At 64.8% G+C, this 15,299-nt stretch overlaps 2 protein-coding genes across 2 annotated transcripts; one reads left to right on the forward strand and one right to left on the reverse strand.

The window, feature by feature from the left end:
• The first annotated feature begins 59 nt into the window (after positions 1-59).
• Positions 60-4,047, forward strand: SLC25A28 (solute carrier family 25 member 28). Its single transcript, XM_054206887.1, has 4 exons — positions 60-392; positions 526-754; positions 1,486-1,542; positions 2,931-4,047. The coding sequence occupies exons 1-4, from the start codon at positions 75-77 to the stop codon at positions 3,446-3,448; spliced, it is 1,122 nt and encodes a 373-aa protein (XP_054062862.1). The 5' UTR covers positions 60-74; the 3' UTR covers positions 3,449-4,047.
• An 8,665-nt stretch (positions 4,048-12,712) lies between these two features.
• On the reverse strand, positions 12,713-15,230 carry NKX2-3 (NK2 homeobox 3). The gene is made up of 2 exons (XM_054206117.1): positions 14,717-15,230; positions 12,713-14,058 (listed from the first exon to the last, which is right to left on the reverse strand). Exons 1-2 carry the CDS (start codon positions 15,060-15,062, stop codon positions 13,418-13,420), a joined length of 987 nt encoding a protein of 328 aa, XP_054062092.1. The 5' UTR covers positions 15,063-15,230; the 3' UTR covers positions 12,713-13,417.
• Between the last annotated feature and the right edge of the window lie 69 nt (positions 15,231-15,299).

Consider the following 15,299-nt stretch of genomic DNA (forward strand, 5'->3'; position numbering starts at 1 on the left):
GGGCGGGGCGGGGCGAGAGGCGGGGCTGCGCGGCGCGGGGCCGGGGCGGCGGCGGCGGCGGTGGCGGCGGCGCCATGGAGCTGGGGGCGGGCGCGGGGGCGGGCGCGGGCCCCGGCGCGCGGGGCGGCGCGGAGTCGGGCCGCGTCCTGCTGCTGCTGATGGGCAGCGGCGGCGGCGGCGCGGGCCGGGCGCGGCGGGGCGGTGGCGCCGAGGCGGAGGCGGGGCCGGGTTCCGGTGCCGGGGGCGGCCCGGGGGGCCCCGAGCCGCGCTCCCCGCCCGCTCCCGACTACGAGGCGCTGCCGCAGGGCGCCGCCGTCTCCACGCACATGCTGGCGGGCGCCGTGGCGGGCGTCATGGAGCACTGCGTGATGTACCCCGTCGACTGCGTCAAGGTGCCGGTACCGGCGGCGGGGCAGGGAGGGGGGCGGCGAACCGGGGCCTACTGGGGAGGGAGGCGGGGGGATGCCCCGGCCCGGCCCGGCCCGCGGGGGGTGACGGGCCGCCCGGGCGGGCCTTGTGTTGCAGACGCGGATGCAGAGCCTGCGGCCGGAGCCCGCCGCCCGCTACCGGAATGTGCTGGAGGCCCTGTGGCGCATCGCCCGCACCGAGGGCGTCTGGCGGCCCATGCGGGGCCTCAACATCACCGCCACCGGCGCCGGCCCGGCCCACGCCCTCTACTTCGCCTGCTACGAAAAGTTAAAAAAGACGCTGAGCGACGTTATCCACGCGGGGGGCAATAGCCATGTGGCCAACGGTACTGCTCCCGAACCCCCCGCCGGGGGCTACCGGGGGCCGCCGCACTGGGGCGGGGAGTGGGGTGGGGAGAGGCCGAGCGTGGCTGTGGGGAGGTCAGGTCCGGCCTGGCCCCGCTCGGCCGCAGGGCGTTGGGGTGCCACGGGTGCCCTAAAGCCCTGTGCTCTCTGCAGCCGCTGACGGTACCGGGCTTGAAGCAGGTTAGTGGCCCCGGCCTGGTGGACGGGAGCTGCCCGCAGACAAGCCGGGACCGGCTGTGACGCTGTGGGTTGGTGACAGAGCTCGCTCCAGCAGCGCTGCGTGCTTTCAGAGCCCGTCACGCCGTGGTGCCCGTTACTCGACTCAAGGAGCCGCCGCAGTGGGCAGAGCGTGGGGCCAAGGGGAGAGCAGGGCACGGCCCGCCATCGGCAGGCGTGCAGTGGAGCGCTGTCGGCTTTCTCTTCCGTGGGGCCTGGGGACACTGGCCGCCCTCTGGGCCTGTCCCCAAGTGAGTCCCGGTCGGCCCACGGGACTTGACAACCTGTCGCAATCCTCTCCTTCTTTCTTGAGCTCTCTCCGGGTGGGAAGTGCTGAGGACCAGCCCGCCTCTTGGAGGGGAGATGGAGGCCGCCTTCGGATCTTGCCCTCTTCCAGGGGTCTCCTCCTGTGCCTTGGCGGGGGTCTCGGGGCCGTGGTGGAGCCCCGGGGTCCCTCGTCTCCCACCCCTCACATGTGGCAGTTCTTGTTTTGCAGGTGCAGCCGGGTGTGTAGCAACGTTGCTCCACGATGCAGCCATGAACCCTGCTGAAGGTAACGATGGTCCTGGCCTGCCGGGGAGGGGAGGATCAGGCGCTGCCCATGCCGCTGGGGTCCCCTCTGCGGCACGGAGGGTGCTGTCCTCATTGGTTGCCCGACTGCAAGGACCCTTTGGGGGCCAGCGGCTCTGGTTAGGGAGCCTGCTGGCTGCCCGTTTTGGAGGGGGTAGGTGGAAGAGATTAGTTCTGGGGAGCGCAGCAAACCCCAGGTTAGGAGGAGCTGGGAGGGCACCAGCCTTTCACCCAGGGGGTTGGCTGGGGACAGTGACTTGGGGCAGGAGAGAAGGCAAGAAGTTATTTCAAGTGTGTGGAAATTGGGCATTGCTGTGGTGAGATCTCGGGAAGATGTTGTACAGTTCTGGGCCTGCGTTCAAGAAGAAAATGAAAAGAATGGGGTACAGAAAGCATGCAGAGAAGTCAGGAGAAGGGAGATCTTGTGTTGTGGAATGTCGGGAAGATGCCGATTTTGTTGAGCCTGGTATGTATGAAAAAGGCAGAGGGAGTTTGTAATTGAAGTCTGTGGATATGGTGGGAGAAGGAGGAATAACAAGGGAAGGCCAGCCATGAACGTATTTTCTCCTCTTAAAACTGGAGGGCATGTGGCGGTGCAGGCCCCAGCTGATCTGGGCCCAGCAAGGTTCCTGCCTGCTGGGACCCCGAGGGGCAGGCAGGTGTGTGGCCAGGCTGTTGTCATTCCTTCCCTGGAGCTCATCGTCTTATCGTAACTGTAGTAGTCTGTAGCCACATCGGTTTTAGCTCTTTGTGGCCATATTGCATGGGGGAAGGCAGGACAGCAGCAGGCTGCACTCTGGGCCCGCTCTGGATGTGGTGGGGGGGAATTGGCATCTGGTTCTCACCCCGGAACGGCTGCATTTCAGCGGCAGCCACTAACGATTTCTGGCTGGTGGGCTCTGCCGCGTGCTGTGGTTATTCTGGGCTGCAGCGGGGGCAGCTGGGGAGGGATGGGCTCATCCAGATCAAGAGCTGTTGGAAAATAGGAGAATAGATGCAGAGGGGGTTCTCCTGACTGCGTGGTAGCTCTGCAGTGGTGGATGGGGAGATGTCGGTCGCTTGGAAGCAAGGGTGGATCTGTAGTATAAGGTCCCGGGCATCGAGGTGTTCCCTGGGGCCACGACAGCTGCAGGGTTTGCAGGTGGAGATGCCTGTGCGATGGTGATGCCTCGGCAGATCTGAATGGCGGCAGTCTTGCCTGGGGACACGCAGGGCACTGCTGGTCTGAGTTGTCTGTCATTAGCTCTTACACCAGCGTGATCAAACTCCGGGCACTTGGAGGAAGCCTGGCGCTGCGCTTACCCTTTCTCTCTCCTCTTCCCCTCCGCGCCTGGGTTCTGGCTGCTGCTGGCTGCCGCCGTCCATCCCAAGTGGTCAAACAGAGGATGCAGATGTACAACTCGCCTTACCAGCGTGTGACGGACTGTGTGCGGGCTGTGTGGCGCAACGAAGGGGCCGGAGCTTTCTACCGCAGCTACACCACCCAGCTCACCATGAACATCCCCTTCCAAGCCATTCACTTCATGACCTACGAGTTCTTGCAAGAGCAGCTCAACCCCCACAGACAGTACAACCCAGGCTCCCACGTGGTCTCCGGAGCCTGCGCGGGGGCTGTCGCTGCCGCTGCCACTACGCCTTTGGACGTTTGCAAAACGCTGCTCAACACCCAGGAGTCCCTGGCCTTGAGCTCCAACATCAGCGGACACATCACAGGCATGGCCAATGCCTTCAGGACGGTGTACCAAGTGGGCGGCGTGACCGCCTACTTCAGAGGGGTGCAGGCGAGAGTCATTTATCAGATGCCCTCAACGGCGATCGCCTGGTCCGTGTATGAGTTCTTCAAATACATCCTCACCAAGCGCCAGGAGGAGCGGCGGGCTGGGAAGTGAGCCAGAGCCAAACGCCGTTCCAGACCTGCTTCACCTCCCCTCCTGGTTTGTCTTCTGACCCCTCTGCCTTTCGGTTTGGTTTGTGTTGAAGAGAGGGGGCAGCGAAGCCCTTCGGGCTTTAGCGATGCCGTTTTTTGCCTATGGCTGCTGCAGCTCTGCTCAGGCTGCATGGTTTGCTCTCTCCCGGGCTCCTCCGAGATGTCCCGCTGGGAGCTGCAGCCCAGGTCACGTCCCCTGGCACTTCGGTGGAGCTGTGCTCCTGTCCTTCCCTTAACCAAAACCGCCTCCCACGCAAAGCTTGCCCCTCCTTGGAGGGGAAGGCGAATGTCCTGCCCTCCCACTGGCAGGGCCAAGCTGAGCTCGCAGTCGTCGAGGAGGGGGCAGCAGCGCTGCCCAGGATGCTGGGGGCTTTGTCTGGCTTTTGGCTGAAGCGAAGTGTAAGCCTTGCCGTTGTCTTGTAGCACGCACACGTGATGCTGACTGACTGCCCCGGTGGTGGTGGGGGGGAGGATGGCACTTGAGGAGGGGAGCCTGTAGGTTTGTTATTGTTCCTGCTCTTGACACCTCCAATAAAAACTGTTCTGCTCTGTCCTCATGTCACCTTCTTAACTCCCGCATGGCCCAGCTCCCGGCACCGCTCCTTTCTGACTGTGCCCGGTGCTCAGCCCTTTTGATGGGTGCCAGAGAGGAAGGGGGATGGGGTTTGGGGGCGGTGGCGGGAGGAGGGGTCCTGCCTGGCCCGGCCGCCCTGGCAGCGTGCAGGGAGTGTGATGGTCTCCATCTCCTCTGGCTCATGGCCCAGCCCATTGCATGGTGTGGGCCATGACACCACTGGAGAAGGTGAGGTTTATGCCTCCTCAGACAGGCGGTCCCACACCCCGAGTCGGACCGGGGTTCCTCAGGATGCCTCCAGAATGCCCTGAGTGGAGGCAATGGCAGGAGAGCCCTGGGTTGTGCGTGTTGGGGACAGCACAGGAGTTTCGGCACTGGGTGAGGCTGGAGGGCTTCGTGCACCTCGCACAGGAGATTTGGGGCTTTTGCTTCCTCACTTTGAGAAATTAAACTAGTTTGTGCCTTGTTAGGTGTCTTAAAACTCTATTAACACGCTTGCTCAAAATGCTAATATTTTGTCTAACGTAATGATAATTAACAGAATAGCTTATTTTTTTTACTATTTTGTTAGCTGTCTTGATACCAACTTCTTTTAGGGTCCTACCCAGCTCTGGACCTGCAAGCCAGCCTCGGTGGGTCATGTTCTGAGCACCGAAGTATCACCAACTTGCGTTGACCTTCCCAGAGCAGAGCTCAGCTCTGGGTTCCTCCAGCTGGGTGCCCCTGGGTGACGCCTGGCTTTCGCAGGATGCTCCCATGGTGCCTGCAGGAGCAGTATCCATCCCACAGTGCCATGCCCAAAATATCTCCCTGGAGGAAATGCGTTCACAGCCGTGGTATGTGCTGCCGGCAGCATCTGGGTCAGCTCGGGGCTGCACCAGAGGATCCACTGGCCTGGCCTGGCCAGCACGGAGGGCTGCGAAGAAGGGAAAGAGGGGTTGTCCTGCAGCTGGAAAGGCTGCTGGGCGAGCAGGGGGGGACACACAGCCCTCGGGGGCATCAGGCTCCAGCACTGCCAAGAGGTTGGATGCCTGACACCCTGCCCAAACCCACTCCCAGCCCCGGCTCCACCTTTCCCTTAAGCATCTCTCTTAGTCCCTGGTTCCTGGGGGTGGGTGATTGAGGCCAAGTCACCACCGGTGGGAATTTTGACGGCTGCCCAGCAGTTCTGGGTGTCCCTGGGCACAGAGCAGCCACAGCCAGTGCTCCACAGCCCAAGTCTGCCTGGGTTGCAGGCTGTGCCCATCCTCTGCTCCCTGGCATGGGCTGCAGGCTCCTGGTCCCTGGTTTTTCTGCACAAGCAGGAGGACGAGAAGCTCCTTAAAGAAACAAAAGCTGCCGGAAGCCAGGAGCCTCCATTTTCCCCCACCATTTCAGGAGCTGGGGCTTTAAGAAATAGCCTGAGTATTGCAAGATTTGGCAGCCCTGCCGCTCCTCCACCCAAGAGGGAGAAATCCGAGAAGCAGAAATGGCTGGGAGAGACCAGGAGAGGATTAGCTCGGCGGGCAGGGCATTAGACGGGAATTTGCAGAAGACGGGTACGACTGGGCTCTGCCAGGGTGGGTCCTCCTGCCCAGAAGTTGCCCGCTGTTGGCAGTGGAGCTGCAGCTTCGCCTTTAGCCCTCACCACGCACCGAGGCAATGACGGACCCCGCGGAGGGGAAGGCATAAACATGGGCTGGGATGGGGGAAGATTCACACTCTTAAATCCATCATCCGCCGGAAGAAGCTCTATAAATGTCAGCGGGTGAAGGCATGATTGAAGGTGACTCCAGGATGTTTCCAGGAATAACTGCCCACAGAAGTGCTGGGGGACGGAGGGAGACCCCCGGGAACGGAGAGGTGATACATCAGCACAGCGCAGGGATGCTGCCACATGAGCCATGGGCCCGAGCGCTGCCCTGGCAAGGGCACGGCCTTTCTGGTCTCCTGGCATTTTGCCAGTTTGCCCAGCAGCAGCTGGGTGTTGCCCAGAGCAGGCGGCAGCAGCCCTGCAGAGGATGGCATTGCCTGCCAGCCGCCTGGCTCTGCAGGGACAGCAGTGTCATCCAGGGGGTTTCCAGATATCCCTTGGCCCAGGCCATGAGAGACTGGAAAAATCCCCTGTCCTGCTGCCATCTCCATCCCCCGAGCTGAACTTCTGCCGCAGACCAAGGGCTGCCTGTGGCTGCTCCCCAGGTCTGCCGGGGTGCCGTGTCCCCTCACCAGCCAGCCTGGTTCCTCTGGCGCCTTTGGCGTGATGAGATGCCCAGAGGTAACAGGGTTATTGGCTGGTTCTGCTATGGCCGCTGCCTTTCCAAGGTCTGATAATGCCTCGGCGAAGCCACGCTGCTCTGGGTCTGTCCTATGGCCTCCTCGGTATTTGGCTGCGCTTCGGATGAGATCCCTCCTACAGCCTCTTCTGAGTAAAGAGACTATTTTTGGCTTTCCAGCAAGGAAGCCATGCTCAGCCTGGCAGAGTTTTGGAGACAGCCCTTTTTCCTTTCGCCTCCCTGCAGGATCCCTGGCCACATCCAACGCGGGCAGAGATTTGCTGCCTTGCCGTCCCGTGTCCAACCATCCCTCGAGCCCTGTCCTGCTGCTGGTGCCGGGATGGGGGTCCTGTGTGGGGGGCAGCCCCCGAGCAGGCAGAGCCGGGCAGCGCTGCTGGCCTTGCCCCGCTCTGGGTGACAGATCCAGGGCTGCCGCAGCTCTGATGTGGCAGGAGCCCAAGCTATTTCGGGCAGCCCGAGTTTGCCGTGCCAGGAGCAGCTCAGGAGCCCCCGGCTGCCTTCCTGGGGTAACTGGAGATGCCTGTGCTCCTGCAGGTGAAGGGTAGTGCTGGGGTGAGGGGAGCTGAGGGGAGTTCATCACCCCCAGAGCAAGAAGGGGAGATCCCTCCAGTGTGTCTGCCCCGTACCTTTGGCCACGGGACGGTGGGCTCCTGAGCTGCTCCTGCCCCAGGGACCCCACACAGGGTGCTGGATCCCAGCCCGTAGGGCCCTTTGCCAGCCCAGCTCGGGGGCAGGTGCGGGGGTGCAAGGGCGCTGCCCTGCCAAACTGCATCCCTGCCCCTCCTCTGCCAGTGCACTGGGCTACCCTGAGCTTTCCTGCCCCCCGGCCCCTCTGCAGCGGGTGCCAGATGGCCCTGCTCGGTGGGAGGAGGTGGCTGGGACCCATGGGGAGCGCGGAGGTGGGCTCCCAGCCTCCCTCCAGCTCCAACCCGTCCTGGCTCTGGGATTCCTCAGGGCTCTGTCAGACCCCCAATAAAGTCATACAAGTTCTCATGACCCCACGGCCTTACAGTGGTGGTAAACGCGGGCGCCAGGGCTGCCTGGACACAGAGCAGACATTGCTTCTGGTGGGCCCTGGGAAACCCTCTTCTGACCCATGTCACTGCCTGGGTTAAACCACTGAGAGACAACCCCTGGCTGGGCTGGTCCCAGCCTGCCCGGCTCCGGTTGAGCTTCGCAGCAGTGCAAGGACATAAGGAATATAGCCTGAAAGGTAAAACGGAGGCTGAAAACCTGCTTTCTCAGCTGTAAAGAGTCATCAGAGGAAGGCCATCAGAGGCCCATCCCCAGGGCTGGGCTGGGACTGCACTCAGCGTGTCTGGTTTCATGGGGAGATGCTGGCAATACCCATACTTAGCACAGGGTTATGTGTCAAAGTCCCCCGACAAGGGGCTGCAAAGTGGCTCTGGGAAGATGCTGCCTGGCTGGAGCTGGGGTGCAGGCAGACAGCGTGTCTCATCGGGGAGATGGCAGAGGTGGGAGAAGAGCCACTCCTGGGCTGGATGGAGATGGCACCGAGGTGGCAGCAGGGGATGCTCCCCCAAGGGCACACGGGTGAGGACAGTGGGGACAGCTCAAGTGCACCATGACACTAGAGCCTGCCCCAGGATCAGTCTCAAAAGCAGTTGAAGCAAGGGCTGTTCCATGGATGGAGATGGGGGTCTCCATCCCTAATCTCCCTGGCCCAGCGTGCCTGCAGGTGCTGCACTGCCGGCAGTGCTACCCCTGGAGAAACCCTGCAATCTCCCCCGGGGCACACAGGGTGACATAAGTGCTTCCTGGCAGGGCACAGACTGTGTCCAGGTGGGTGCCAGGAGAAATGCAAACCCAAGCAGCCTTCTCCTCTGTCCCCAACACCTTTGGGTGCCCATTAGACCTGGGCAGTATGTTGCCCAGAGCACTGACAAGGGCTATTAAAAGCGGAGGGAGTAGGGAATTGGGCCAAAATTGGGCTGTACTTCCAGCAGGGACGCAGCTCCCTCTGGTGAGGATGCAGCTGTAACGGGCACCTCAACCATCACAAATGTCCTTGGGCAAGGACTTGCCGGGGGTGAATGCGGTAGCTGGAGGCAGCGGGCAGTGCCGGGGCATCAGGAGCTTTCACAGGGGGTCCCGGCGTTGGGTGAATTGCACTGCTTTGGGACAGAAAAGATAATCAGAGCTAAAAACCTGTTGGCTCTCTCACAAAGACATGCTGGATGCTTGTGCTTAGTAAAAAAAAAAACAAAAAAAAAACCAGAAAGCAAAACATTGCGCACTAGAAAGGGCCCTGCAGAGTGGCTAGAGGCCAGGAGGGGATGCTGGCCCTGTCCCCAGCTCTCCCACTGCAGTGGGGACACATGTGAGTGTTTTCCTTTCGCCATGTGTACAAGCCCCAGCGATGCTGCCCACGTGTGTCGGGAGACCCCCAGCTCCCACAGAGCTCAGCCATGGGGAGACACCAGCCTGCCAAGAGCCGGCGCAACCAGCCCAGCCTTCCCGATGCCCAGCGTGTCCCACTGCTGTCCCCAGCGCCAGAGACGCGATGCCAGCGGGGGGAGGCAGCCCTGCCCGCCTGCTCTGCACCCCCCCCCAAGCCTTGCAGGGGCACTCGGGCATCCCCAAACTGAGCCAACACCGGACACAGCGTCCCTGTGCCATGGGGTGGTGGGGACTGAGGGGTACCTGTCGCTCCCTGTCCCCGGGTGCTTGCCGATAGATGGCGGTGGCGTATCTCGCTTGGGGACAGGCCCCGGGAGCAGCGTCCCAGCTGGCAGCCCGGGACCCCCCTGGCCCCGGCGGCACCCACCTGCAGCAGCCCCAGACACGGCGAAGGGTCATCCACGGGAAAACGACCATGGATTTTATTGTCTGGGGGCGGCTCTGGCCTTCAGCAGCGCTGTCTGCTCCGGAGGTGACAGAGATGGAGTCCCCTTCTCCAGCAGGGTCACCCGAATCCCTCGTAGCAGTGCTGTGCTCGGTCTCCCCGGTGCAGGGTGGAGAGAAGGAACAGCTAAAATATGCGAGTCCCCCCACCCCACTTAGTCAGGTGTAGTGACTTGTGATGCACAGGACAGGCTGGAGGACTGGGGAGGGTCTGTGGCCACCAGTGACACATCCAAGGAAGGGAGGCAGGTCCCTGGCCTTTGTGCCGGCAGGCAAGTAGCAAGAGAAACCTTCCCTGGAGACACCGCAGCACAAGTACTGATATTTTAATTTAATTACCTGATCCATGGCTGGACACAGATTTCTTGGCGCTGGAGAGTGCTTGTGTGACAACCCCACATTGCTATCACCAGGAGGAGCTTCCAGCTCCAGGCACCGGCTGCCCACCGAGCACTGACATCTCCGCAGAGCAGCCTCAGCAGCTCCCAGCTCATGGCGTGGGGCAACTGCGCTGGGAAGCGCTGCAGGGCAGGATCTGCTGCTCCAACCCAGCTCCAACACAGAGGGGCAAGAGCTGGGCACCACCCCAGCACACAGCTGGGTCCCCGGGCTCCCAGCTCCAAGGCAGCGGGAGGTGGCTGTGCCTGGGTGGAAGCAGACGGGACCAGAACTCAGTGAGGTCTGCCCAGGTCCATGGGCAGCCTGGCCAGCCTTGCTGGGAGCGGGCATCTTGCTCCCTCCCCAGGCAAGCTCCTTGTTGATGGCAGCGAGTGGGTGGTGAAGAGAGAAGGATGAAGGGCGCGAGGGGGAGGGATGACCATAGTGCAGGAGGAAGGAATGGAAAAAGATGTCAGGAAGGAGAGGAAACCAGAGCAGATCTGCAGTGCTACAGAGGGAGCAGCGCTGCTCCTGCACAATCCCTGGCACGAGGAAGACGCCTCAGAAAACTAGCTAGCGCTGGGGTTTGGACAGAGCCTCCCTGGGAACCACCGGACAGAAGCAAGTTCTGCTCATGGGCTCCTCCTTGGCCAGGAAACTTGAATGAAAAAGAGAACTGGAGTCCATGCACAGAGCAGGCCTGAAGCCTCATAGTTAAAGCCTGGACGCCCCAACAGTCCCTCCTTTGCTTTAAGCCTGTGCATTGTTTTAGAGAATCTCCTCCCTGTCCAAAATCAATCGGCACCTCCCCTCCCTGACTCCCAAACAGCAGTAAATCCCCCCGTTCGACTGGGAAGAAACAACATGCGCCCTCTGCCCCTTGATGATGGCCCTCCCCATCTCTCCCTCCCAAATGTCCCTCCATCCGCACCACGGCCGCAGCAGGACCATGCCAGAAGGGTTTCCACCAGCACCCTGCAGCTCTTGCCTCGCGCCCTGCCTGCAGTGTCCCGCTTCGCCCCGGGGCGCGGAGGACAGGGGATGGGGTACGTCACGGGCGGGCACTGCCTCCAGCGCGGCCACGCAGCAACTTCTCTCCATTGTGTCTCCCCTCCCTGGGCAGCCCATCCAATCTGCGGTCTCCCACCATCTCCCTCCCACCGTCCTCTGCCAGCTGTTCCTCCTCTTTGGAGCGCTTCACTTCCGCTGCCCTGATCCGGGCCCTCCGGCACCGCTGGCTCTTTGTGCCGCTCCATCCTCCCCATCGGCTCCGGGGCTTGGGGCGAGATTCTGTAGAGGGGTCCCTCCCACTAACCCCCTGCCCTTCCCCCAGTCTGAGCCGGTGGGACAGCTGGGATCTGTCCCAGGAACGGAGCTGGCTATGGTGGACATCTAGAAACTTCCACCGCCGTGCCACATCAGCCTGCAGCTGGGCCTCTCGGCACCGCTCCAGCTCAGCGTGGGGAGAGCGGGGCCGGGGAGCACACACGGGTGTCACCAGGTGTAAGTGGGGTGAGCACAACGCTGACCTCACACTTGCAGCAGTGCTGGGTGCTGTTGGTGCTTGGTGATGCTGGTTCCGCCCGGCATCGCCTCTTGTAACACGGTCCTGGGGTCCCTGTATGCCCCTTCACTCTGCTTAACTGTCCGTGCTCCAGAGGCCGTGGCTATGGATGTGGGCAGCATGACCCATGGCCAGGGCTCAGGTCTCATCCGGAGCCTCTGGGTGCTGCTGGGAATGCAGTGGATTTCTAACCAGCTGCCACATACTTGGAGGGGATGTGCTAAGCTGGGAGCGCCTCTCACACACCCTGATTTTGGAGGAGCTTGTATTGTGGTTATGATTCCTCTGGCTTGCACAGCAGGGCATGACCTCACGCAGGTCCCCTATTTTTGCAGACAACCGTCTGGCAGAACATGGAGGAAAATGCAACTCTTTCCTATGGCGGAGACAAATCTCCCCAGCCTGACTGCTGCTGTGAAGAGAGAGCATTACCTATCTTTGTTCTTGGCTATCCTGTTTCTACCCACGAGACCACAGGGCCTTAACCACTCATCTCCGAAAGCCAAGAGCGGGGCCTGGGCTTCCTCTCCCGCGACACCTTGCTGCCATCCAGCAAACAATCGGCTGGGTGTGCCGCATCCTCTCCCAGCGCCGGCCCCGCGAAGCCTGCCGGCCTCGGGGTGGCTCGCGGGACAGCGGGGTGCCGTGCCGAGCCAGGGCTGGGACACACAGCCTGCTGGTTGCCCGCTCTGTCCCCGCCGTGCTGCGATGGAAAGAATTTCTCCAGTTCCTAGCAAACCCCAAAGGTGCGAGTTCAGCTCTCGTGGTGGAAATGCGCAGCGTAAAACCGGGTTTAGCAGCCTGAACGGTCATTACCTGCTGCTTCTGCGATGGCAGAAGGCTACAAAACCTGGTCCTTGCCTGTGGCGAAGGGACCGTCACACGACACGCATGGGGAGGGCAGGGGGAGGACACGGTGGGCATCGCCGGATGAGCGGGGAGGCATACCGAGGCCCTGCGCTGCGTCCGTCCCGGCGGCTCCGAGAAGGCTCCGCTGGAAATATCTTCGGGAGCTCCAGCGTCGCGGCCGGGGAGACGTGCGGCACCGTGCGGGAGAGCTCCCCGCGCCTCCGGTCTCCGCTGCCGCCCGGGGCGAGCCAGACAGAGCTCCGCGGGTGTCCGCCCCTCCCCGGCCGCGGCTCCCGTCCCGGCGCTCGGCGGGACCCGCACGGCAGCGGCACGGCCGCGGCGGCGGAGCCGGGACCGCCCCGAGAGGTCCGCGGCGGCTGCGGCGGCGGCGGCGGGACGGGGCGGACCGGGACGGGGCCGGCGAGAGGCGACCCCGCGGCCGGTCCCGCGGGGCTCGGGGGCCTCGGCCGCCCCCTCCCCCTGCAGCCGAGCGAAATGGCTGAACATGTAGCAATAATGCCCCGGCATTCAGGCTGCCCCGGCCCGGCCGGCCCTAATCAGCGGCCCGCGGACCCCCCTCCTCTCCCCCTGCGCTCCCAGAAAGGGGAACAAAACCCAGCACGTTTCTGCAGCCCCCGCGCATAAAGCGCCGGGCCTGGGCCTCAGTGGGGGGCAAAGCGGCCCGTCAATCTCGGCGCCGGGGCCCCTTTGTCCCTCGCCTCCCTGCCACACCTTTTGTTCCCGAATCCAATAAGCGCCTATTCCCGCTACCTTCCTCGGCGGCTCCTTTCAGCGCCGGCCCGGCGGCCACAATGGGCCCGGCTCTGAGCTGCGCGGCCCCATTCAAGCGCCCTTGGCACGCTCACAAACCGGCCGGGCCGCCCTGCCCCGCGGGCACGCCGCTGCCACCGCCCCGCCGCCGGGCACCGGCACCGGCCCCGCCGCCGGGCACCGGCCGCTGGGCGAAGGAGGAGCGGGCGGCGGATATTGCACCTGGTTTATTGACTGACTCGGCGAGCTGGCGCTGGCAGTAACCGATACAGAGTAGATAGAGGGGTCGCGGCACCCCCGGGCCCCGCCGTCGGCTTTTTACAAGCAAAGCTGCTCCGCTGGCGCGGCGCGATCGGCTCCGGCCACCCAGGCCCGCCCGGCCGTCGCGGCGGCTCCCCGGGGCGGCGGCGCTTCGCTGCGAGCTCGGGCGGCTCCGTCCTGCCGCTCCGCTCCGCTCTGCTCCGTTCCTCCCGCCGCCGGCCCCGCGGGAGCGCCGGGGTCCCGCCACGCCGTCCCTCCGCCGCCGCCGCCGCCGTCGCCGGTCCAGGGCGCGCGTTGCGCGGGGCGCGCAGCCGGGCTGCGGTGCGGGTGATAACGGGGGCCCCGGAGCCGCCGGGCCGTTCTGCCGGTCCGCTCCCGGCCCTCAGTGCGTGCGGGCTACCAGGCCCGGATGCCCTGCAGTGCGCCCTGGCTGCAGGAGGGCCCCGCCGCCGCCTGGTGCAGCGGCTGCCCGCCGCCGCCGAAGGCCCCCAGGCCGCCCACGTTCACGAAGGGGCCGGCGGCCGCCGCCGGGCTGCAGGCGGCTTGCATGGAGGCGCCGCCGGTGCCCGCCGGGTAGGTGCAGCCGTAGCCGGGGTTGTAGGAGGCGGCGTTGCCGTAGCCATAAGCGGGGAAGCCGTTGTAAGAGTAGGGCCCGTTGTACGCCGAACCGTAGCCCTGCGACCCGCCGAGGCACGGCTTGCCGTCGCGCACCAGCACGGGCACGGCCACCCTGCGTGGCGGCGGCGGGGCCGCGGGGCCGCCCAGCTCCAGCGACTTGTCCTGCCGCTGCCGCTTGCACTTGTAACGCCGGTTCTGGAACCAGATCTTCACCTGCGTGGAGGTGAGCTTGAGGCTGCTGGCCAGGTGCTCCCGCTCGGGCGCCGACAGGTAACGCTGCTGCTTGAACCGCCGCTCCAGCTCGAAGACCTGCGCCTGGGAGAAGAGGACCCGCGGCTTCCTCCGGCTCCGCTGCTTCGGCCTCTCCGCCTCCTCCGCCTTCTCCGCTGCGTCCAGCGGCTTCTTCAGGACGCAGCTCTCTGCACGGGGGAGCACAGGTCACGGCTGCACCTCGCCGACGCCGGGCGCTCGCTGCTCCCGACGGGCCCCACCGGCGGGCGAGAGCCCCGCGCCGCGCCCCGGCCGGCTCCGCGCCGCTGCGCGCCCGTCGGGGAACCGCGGTGCGGGCGGGGAAGCAGCGCCGGGACCGGCCGCCTCCGGCATCGCTTGCGCTTGCGAAGCACCGGTTCGGGCGGCGAGGCCGGGCGCGTCTCCGCGCCTCCGGGCCGGCGGCGTTACCGCTGCGGCACCGCCGGGACGAGCCGCGCACGGCACCGGACACCTGCTCCGCCGCTTCGCTCCCGGAGGGCTCCGCCGCAGCGGGCGCGGGTTAGGCCTAACCCGCCCCGTTCCTCCCTCCCCGCTACCGAAATTGCGGAGCGCGGGCCTGATCCGTCAGCTCCGAATCGGGGCCCTGCGGAGGCGCTTCCCGGGGAGGCGGCGAGCGGAGCGCGGCGGAGGGCGGCCACGACGTGCCAGTCCCGGCTCGACATGCCCGGGGAACCGCGCTGCAGCGCCGGGACCGGGGCTTCGCGGGGCGATGCCCAGCGGGCTGGGAACGCGCCGCGGGGAGGGAGCCACGGACCCGTCCCGGCGGTGCAGGGCAGTGCGGGGGAGCGCGGCGGGGCCGATACTCACTTGGGTCGCGGGCCGCGGGGTCCAGCTCCTCTCCCGGGCCGGGGGCCTCGCAGGAGCCGCGCAGAACGGCGTGCACGTAGTTGTCGGCGGAGATCCGCGCGTCTGCCTGGCTGACGGGGGCTGCCATGGGGCTCAGGTAGGACAGCTTCTCCTCCTCCTCTTCCTCCTCGCCGTCGGAGAAGCGGGCGCCGTCGGCGGCCGCCAGCAGGCAGGCGGCGGGGTGGAAGTGGTGCTCCAGGTGGTGCGGGAGCTGGGCCCCATAGTGCGGGTCCTGCTGCTGCTGCTCCAGGTTGAGGATGTCTTTGACAGAGAAGGGGGTGGAGGTGACGGGGCTCGGTAACATCATCGGGGCAGCGCAAGCGGCCAGGCAGTCCCGCGGGCCCGGCGGCGCTCGGGGCGGCGGCTCGGAGGGGAGCGCCGCGCCCGGTGCGGGGAGGGGGGGGGGAGGCAGCGCCGAGAGACGAGGGGCCGCGCCTGCTCCTGTCTAAGTTGCCTCCATTAGCCCGGCGCTGGGGGTCTGCGTTTTGTTACAGCTTCTGCAGGGACAGCCAAGGGCTCGGGAGCCTCCTCTGCCCCGGGCCGG

Source organism: Rissa tridactyla, chromosome 6, assembly GCF_028500815.1.
Source record: "Rissa tridactyla isolate bRisTri1 chromosome 6, bRisTri1.patW.cur.20221130, whole genome shotgun sequence".
NCBI classification, from domain to species: Eukaryota; Metazoa; Chordata; class Aves; order Charadriiformes; family Laridae; genus Rissa; species Rissa tridactyla.